We start from the raw sequence: 7,837 nt of genomic DNA on the forward strand, positions 1-7,837 counted from the left end.
CTATCAGCCAGTGATTCTCTTTTGTACTCATTGATTGACCAATCGGAGCAGACTCAGGTGTTTTATAATTTGTTTAATGACATTTTCATCCGTCATTGACAAGATAGTTGCATATCGACAGGACGTTGCAGCACACAGGGCTGATGAGGTTGCTGAAGTTGTTTTCTTCTCATTGTGGGTCTAGCTGCTGCTGCTGGCAGCCAGAGCTTTTCCCAGTGTTTGGATGAAGCGATGAACGTCCCTGAAGGAGTTATAGAGCGGCACCGGAGCCACTCGCAGCACGCTGGGCTCCCTCATGTCACACTGCAACAGGAAAAATTTAGCTTCAGATTTTAAAAACTAAGAGGAATTTATCTTATTTTTATCTGTTTACTGCACAGTAAACAGGATTTATATTTACAGTAATATGAATATATAAAGGTTTATGTAATCTTTCAAATAAAACAGGCATGTGTATTAATACAAAAAACAATTATGTAAACAGTGACATGTTAAAAATACTGATTAATTATGCTAAGTTTCACATATTCATTACTTCAAATGTCTCAGAAATCTAAGAAACTAATATTTCCAATCTCTTAAGTTTATTTTTTATGATAAATCAATCTACTCAGGAAGTACGATGCATGCTACAGCCATTGTAGATAGAAAAAAAGGAGTAAATTTCTGCCAATAAATTGAATTTTGGAAATTTTCTAGAAAAATGCTAGGAAATTTCTTATGAAAATTTATTTTAATTAAGCTCAGAAATTTTCTTAAACAAACACTGAAATTTTTTGAGTTTGAAAAGTCAAAACATTTGCAGATAAAAAGCTCAAATTTTGAGATTAATCTGAAAATCATTCTAGAAAACCTTACTTTTAACCTTTCTTTGGTCTATAATGGCCCTAATACGCTGTTGTAAGAGTAGCAATAGTTCATAATATTGTTCTCATACAAGCAAATAACCACTACAGTGAAGTAGAACTACACCTATAAGTATCTTAACCCCCAAAAAAGTTATTCCAGTAACTGTAACTAGTACAACCCAACTCTGAACATGGACAACAAAATTACCATCTATTCTTGTTAACAAGCTTAACATGATCTATTGGCATGGACTAATTAATCAATCATTTAGTTAACATCCAGCAGCATAACTCAACTTACTCTGTTTGGTAATAAACTGCAAAGTTCTTTCCCTACTGCTGATCTGCTGCCATGTTTCTAACACGCCGGCGTGTCGCTCTGCACAGCAGCTTGTCTCCGTCGCTGACCGCTGGTGTAAAACTGGCAGGAGAATCTTAGCGCTCATGTTGTGTTTAAAGGCAGCTCGGAAAAACACGTTGCGACACGTTAGCAACAGATTAAACAGTTGTAATGGCTGGAAAAAGAGCAGGAGCCCCTACTGTATGAAACTGAGATAGGAATAATAGAAAGATGGCCACTCTGAGGTAAAAACAAACAAATAGCGTCCAGGCGAGGTGCTTACAGCGACTCCTCTCTTCTCCAGCTCCTGGAAGACTCTCCGGATCGGGATGGAGAAGGAGAGAGACAGCTGGCAGCCTCTCTGCTGGGGGTCAGAGGGCGTGAGGATTCGGACGTAGGCTTTGTGAGGCTGGGCCGGGTCCTCTGTGTAGAACTCCTTCATCAGGTACTCCAGGTACCCGGTCAGGAGTACAGACTTCCTCCGCAGCGACTGCATGCTCGCCATGTTAAACAGCTGGAACATTTTATAGGCGACTTTAAAAACAACTAGTTTTTCTCTCAAGACATGAATCTATGAAATAAGTCTTGTAAAGTTTATTACTTCTAAGCTGGCCTGTAGAGGGCAGACAAGAAGAATGGGTTGATTTGAGAGCCTGAAGCCGCTCACTCCAGGCTGCAGCTCCATCACTGGGAGCAGAAAACAGTAGAAACATACATGTAACACAATACTGATGGAAGAGGATTAGGGCCACAGAAAAATAATAAGTATTCTGACTTTAGCCTCAGAAACTTAAACAAATCTGAATTCAGAGATTAAACTCACAAACCTGAAATTAAAAGTAAAATCAGAGAAAAAAGTCAAATTTTTTAGTTTAAAGTCAGTATAGTTTTTTTTTCCTGAGGCCCTAATTATCTTCAGTACAACTATTTTATAGCCTGAATAGCAATTTTTATTGAATGAAATAGGATTTTCCTCCCACATTCATCAACACTTCATGAAATACCAAAACTGGCCACAAGATGGGAGCAAAAAGCCACATTTTATATAAACTCTCATTAGATAAAGTGGAAAGTTTACCATTGGTCATCCTAAAGCGAGTTGCCAGGTCATGACCCCACCATCCTAACAGCCTGAAGGAGACACAAATTAAACAATTAAAGTGACAGGCCCCCTTTATTCTAATTGGCCAATGGGGTAATAAGCAGCTTAAACTTAATTTGTACTTTAAAGTTTGGTTGTTTAACATAAAAATCAACTTCTGGGATAAATGAAACAGAAATGTGTTTGTTTTAAAACAGTTGTGTTACTCACGCCGGTTTGATGGTGTCTTTATGTTTTTCGTGAATGAACGCCCCGGCGAGGCCGCCAGCACCTGAGTTCAGATACTGTAGAGCAACAACACAATCATCATTAACAGTTTCCTTCCTTACATTTCTGTCTGATTCAGGTTCTCTTCAGCAGACCTTATAAGAGCACCAGCAGGCAAAGTCAACATCCCACTCATGCAGCTTCAGATCTGCGTTTCCCACTGCATGGGCGCAGTCAAACCCAACAAAACAGCCCTGATGACACACAACAACATATCAGTGAGTTAACTTTTGATTTCATACCTCTAATATCCAAATGAAATGTGATGGGAACTTTTTTTTTGTCTCACTGATGAGTTTCCTGCTACCTTTTTGTGGCCAGCCTTCGTGATGGCGTGCATGTCAAACAGCTGACCGGTGTAGTACTGAACCCCGGGCAACATCACCATGGCGATGACGTCGCCTTCTTTCTCGATGACGTCCAGGATGTCCTCAGTTCTCAGAGTGTCTTCACCCTGAAGACAGAGAAAAAGATCACATTTGTGGGAACTCGGGTCTAAATCGATTGGATGCTGGTGTGAGGTGTTGTGGACGCACTGGTCTGGGAGACAGCATCAGCATGCTGCTCTCGGGTGGAAATCCTCGCAGGCGGATCTGAGACTCGATGGCGTACTGAGAACAGGAGAAACATTTCACCATGAAGAGTCTGAAAGTCCAGCTTAAAAAAACTACAATGGCGTATTAGAGCCATTGTAGATAGAAAAATGAACATTTCTGCCAAAAATATTGAAATTTTTAGATTAATTACATTTCTTAGCTCTAAAACTAAAAAGATTTAGAAGAAGAAAACAAGCTACGAGTTGGTTTGTAGAAGAAATTTTGAAATTAATCTCAGAAAGTTTCTACAGAATTTTTTTAATTTTTCTAAAAATGACCAAGAAAAATACTCAGTCATGCCACAAACATCCAACAACTTTTTATTCAAACATACTTGGGCACAAACATCCATTATCTTCAGCTAATCACAGCAAAGTTTTTACAAGAAAATTCTCATTTTTGTTGAGGGAAATTAACTAAAACATTTTATAGAGAAACAAAAAAGAAAACAATTTTCTGATCAAGTTAAATACCTATAAACATTAACGCAAAATATCATACTAATATTACTCCTTTAATTTATTGTTGGCCAGGCAAAGTAAAAAAAATCACAATAATATCAGTTTTGTGTCTTTGACCGGAGAGAAAATCTCATTTTGGTCACTGAAGACTTTCAACTTGGGCAATTTCTACACCACTGTTACCTGCTGTCAACTGCTCATTACTGTAGTTTGTTTGGGGATTTTTTATTGTATTTGATTTAATGTAACAGGACAGAAGCTAACAAAGGAGGGTTACAGACATACTCACATGATCCGAAGGGAAGGCTTTGCTCTCCAGAAGGATTTTGTATCTAGTTGGAGTCGGTTTGTAGAAGGACAGCTGCAGAGTGACACCATCAGATGACTCAATTTTTCCACTGAACCCTTTACTTTAGACACATTTCTGCAAGGCGTTACCATTAGGAGATGCAGATTGACCGTCAGGCCGTTCATCAGCGCTACTTCCCCACTTTTAGCTCCTGGTATGAAACAAAACCTTCTTATTAGTTCAAGTTGGTAAGCTTAGATAATCAAGGTGCTGTCAACACATTCAATGTTGTAAACATTTAGAAAGGTCTGGGTAAATCTACTGGTTTAAACTGATCTGGTCAGTCAGTGAGTTCAAGGTCAGTCTGGTCACTGACCTTCAGACCGGAGGCACAGATGTAACTAACAAAACTTGCCCGAAGCTTCACAGCTTAATGTGCAGAAGATGCAGCTTTAGATCACTTTGAAGTCAGTGCTGCTCTTTGGAAGTTATCCAGAATTCATTGTTGTCTGAAATTTGGCCAAGATGTTTGTGGAACTAAACACAAACATCCTTACTTTCACACTAAACCTAAACGTGTCTTTAAGAACTTTGGGAAAAAGAACGTAAATAAAGATAAAATATATTTTGTAATGATTGAGAAAGGGAAACGTTTTTACAAGATTTTCTTCTTCCTGCTCCCTTTTCACTCATGTTGAGTTATTGTTGTGAGAGTTTGTGTTTGTACATTGACTGAACTTATTCAATCGAATGAATGAACTTATTGATTGATTGAAATTGTTTCTTCCTTCATTGTACTTTCTGAAAAAACCCAACACTAAATATTTTTACCAAACTTCCTGACATTCTTAGATCTGCCTCCCTCACCTTCTTCAAATCCCATAAACTGGTGTCAAATGTTTTTACTGGACAAATTTTCTCTCATGCTGCTAATAAAAAGTTTCCAGAACCAATCATCAATATTCTTAATGCAAAAGCAGCACAAACTAAAACATTTTCTGCACGTACCAAAAGGACTGACAACAAATTTGCTTGATTTTGTAAGAGTGACCTCTGATGACCTGCATGACCTGTTGACCTTCAAACTTTCAGTTATATCTGCAAAGCAAAAGTTAACCAGCACAAATGTAGCCGAGTTCATTGATGTCAGATGGTTGACCTTCCATGACCTCTGGTAACATTTATTAATAGATTTAAAATTTTTGTTGCACAAACTTTTGACACCAATTTTATTCAACTTGAAGGTCATCAACCAAAATTTAAAGATACTGTATATCTCCAACTTTATTCAACTAAAACTTCATAAAACATTTGTGTAAATTGGCGCTTTAAAATTTATCCAGATAAATGTCATAAATACTGCAAAAGTTAGTAAAAATGCCAAACCGGCAAACAAACATTTAGCTCTGATATTAGCGGATTGCGTGTCCCAGTCACTGATGGTAGTAATCTTATAAGCTAGTGTATTTTTGTTTTATCTGGATACTTTATAAGTACATCTGAAGTTCAAAGACAGTAAAGTAAAGGAAATGCAATGGTTGTATGAAGGATAACACTTTGCTTTTCCTCCCAATAATATTTATTTCTTTTTACTGAAGGTGGTCACTTTAAATTGTTGTTCTGTGTTTCCATCTTCATTTCTTCCTAACTTGTTTCAGTGTATTTGGAGGTTTTTTGTAATTTCTCTGAACTCACCAACAATATTGGCCATGATGTCTTCTATATTGTCTTCCGCCCAGGCCCAAGGCCTGGAGCCGACAGTGTGACCATGAATAGCTCTGTTTAAAGGACAGCAAGAGAATGTGAATAAAATACTTTACTAACAAAGCTAATAATGAAACAAACTAACATCTTAGCCCAGTTGTCCAGCTCCTCCTCCAGATATTTCCGTGCATTTTTGGGTTGCAGACCCAACGAGTTTCCACACAGGTAGATGCATTCTTGGCTCCCGTCCACCAGAGAGAGATCAGCTGCAGAGTCAAACTGAATCATCACCACAGTCCACCTTCAGGCCAGCACATCTCTACTGAAATATTTTCTACTCACTGGGAGGCAAATCTGCGATTTTGGGCACCAGGAAGTTTTCTCTGAGGTGCCGCAGTTTGTCGTGTTTGTCAAAGTAATCGGCTACTTTCTCTGAAGTTGGACTGCAGTCCAGCAAGGCGGACGCTCGTTTCACCGCCGCTGTGGGACTGAGGTCAAAAATGTCGTCCATTGGTGAGGGAGCAGAAAACCCTAAGAGGTGAACCAAGAGAAGCAGTGGGTGATGTGACCTGATGCATTAAAAGATTTCAACATCACTGCAAATATAATTAAATCTTACTAATTGTGTTGAGGTGTCTTAAGATAACAATAAGTGACTTTTGAGCAACATAATATAATAATTATTATTGATGAAAATAGTTCTAGTTCCAGTTTATAAATGCATAAACTGCTCGTTTCTTTGCTTCTGTAAGATCTTGTGTTATCAATTTTTATCTACATTAAGTTTTTTTATTTTTCTCTTATTTCCCTGAATGCTGCAACACAAATCAAGTTATCTGTCTGCACTCTTTAAAGAGAAAGTTGTAACTCACTGCGGCTCGGTGGGTTATAGACGACTTTCCTTTCTGCTGGCAGGACAGAGGCTGACTGAACCCTCGGAGACGCTCTTTAACCTCTCTGTGTTCACTCTCAGGTTAATCATTGCATCAATGAACTGACCTCCAGCTCCAGATAGCAGCTAACCACTTCAACAAAACGCCTGGATCACATTCAGCCCCGTAACGGATACTTATGAAAAAAACTGCTTCCTCTTTCATGAGGTTTCAGTTTTAAGTGTGAAATTTGAAGAGAACAGGGTGAACTTCCTCATAAAGAGCCAATCATTGCAGCTGCTGTTGCAGAAACGGCCAGTAGTTTCACCGGATCTCAGCCAGACAGCAGGGATTTGTTCCCATTTACAAACTGGGAAAGCTGGTCTTTATGGAGCTTAAGGCACAAAGGGACAAACAAAACTGCATTCATGAGGCTGGACACATTATTTTCATCCAGTTTTCTTTTTAATCTGGGTAGGATTAATTTAATAAAATCAGTATTCATCAATCTTAAATGTGCAACTAATAAACACCAGTAAAATTCTCTTGAAAGAAGTTTAGCCCTTCTCCACCAGAGGGCAGAAGAGGATATGCAAATTGTCTTCACTAATACTTTAAAGGGGCAGTTTTATGTTTTAACATAAATAAATAAGTATGTTGCCTTCAGTTGTTATAAACATAATCTGTATCAAATCGTCACCATCCTACAATAATATCCTACATCATGTTTTGGCAATAAAGAAACAAAAATCACTTAGCAAAAAGACTATCAAAGGATTAATGTTTTGGTCAGTAACTCAGTACTTCAATAGTCTTTTAACCCAATGTTTTTACTCTTACATGAGTCATTTCTTGGTCGAATACTTTCTACTTTTACTAAAGTAAAAATATGTTGAAGTAGTGCTACTCTTACTCGAGTACCATTTTTGGCTGCTCTACCCACCTCTGCACCAACCAGGTAGGTAAGAGTTCACAAAAAACTCAAAGTGGAGTTCACAGAAGTTCCCTGAAGCAGCTGGCCGGTCAACCAGCAGGAATCTTCAGTGTGTCGTCCATCGGTCTGGCTCACCATCACATCCAAACGTCAGTTCTAGGGCTTCAACAAATAAAACAACAAAAAACTCTAAACTTTGGAGTTCAAACAACAGAAATTAACTAAAATCCCAAGTTTCAATGTAATTTATTACTGTTTTTTATTAATGTCTTGCTATAGCACTCAACCTTCTACAACGGAGGCAAAGTAAATTAAAATATAACTAAATTTTATGTATTGAAATGTTTCTATAACACCCTATACATTTGACTGGACTGACAACAAAACACTAATTTAACAAAAGAAAAAATCCCATAATTTATAT

At 38.0% G+C, this 7,837-nt stretch overlaps 1 protein-coding gene across 1 annotated transcript; it reads right to left on the bottom strand.

Moving 5' to 3' along the window:
• Positions 1-58: 58 nt before the first annotated feature.
• On the bottom strand, positions 59-6,608 carry kynu (kynureninase). The gene is made up of 14 exons (XM_005807364.2): positions 6,480-6,608; positions 5,950-6,138; positions 5,753-5,873; positions 5,599-5,681; positions 4,053-4,114; positions 3,904-3,975; positions 3,094-3,168; positions 2,865-3,011; positions 2,653-2,751; positions 2,501-2,574; positions 2,267-2,319; positions 1,790-1,875; positions 1,472-1,702; positions 59-303 (listed from the first exon to the last, which is right to left on the bottom strand). The coding sequence occupies exons 2-14, from the start codon at positions 6,116-6,118 to the stop codon at positions 181-183; spliced, it is 1,395 nt and encodes a 464-aa protein (XP_005807421.1). The 5' UTR covers positions 6,119-6,138; positions 6,480-6,608; the 3' UTR covers positions 59-180.
• Positions 6,609-7,837: the final 1,229 nt, after the last annotated feature.

The sequence above is a fragment of the Xiphophorus maculatus genome, chromosome 24 (genome assembly GCF_002775205.1).
Source record: "Xiphophorus maculatus strain JP 163 A chromosome 24, X_maculatus-5.0-male, whole genome shotgun sequence".
Classification (NCBI taxonomy): domain Eukaryota; kingdom Metazoa; phylum Chordata; class Actinopteri; order Cyprinodontiformes; family Poeciliidae; genus Xiphophorus; species Xiphophorus maculatus.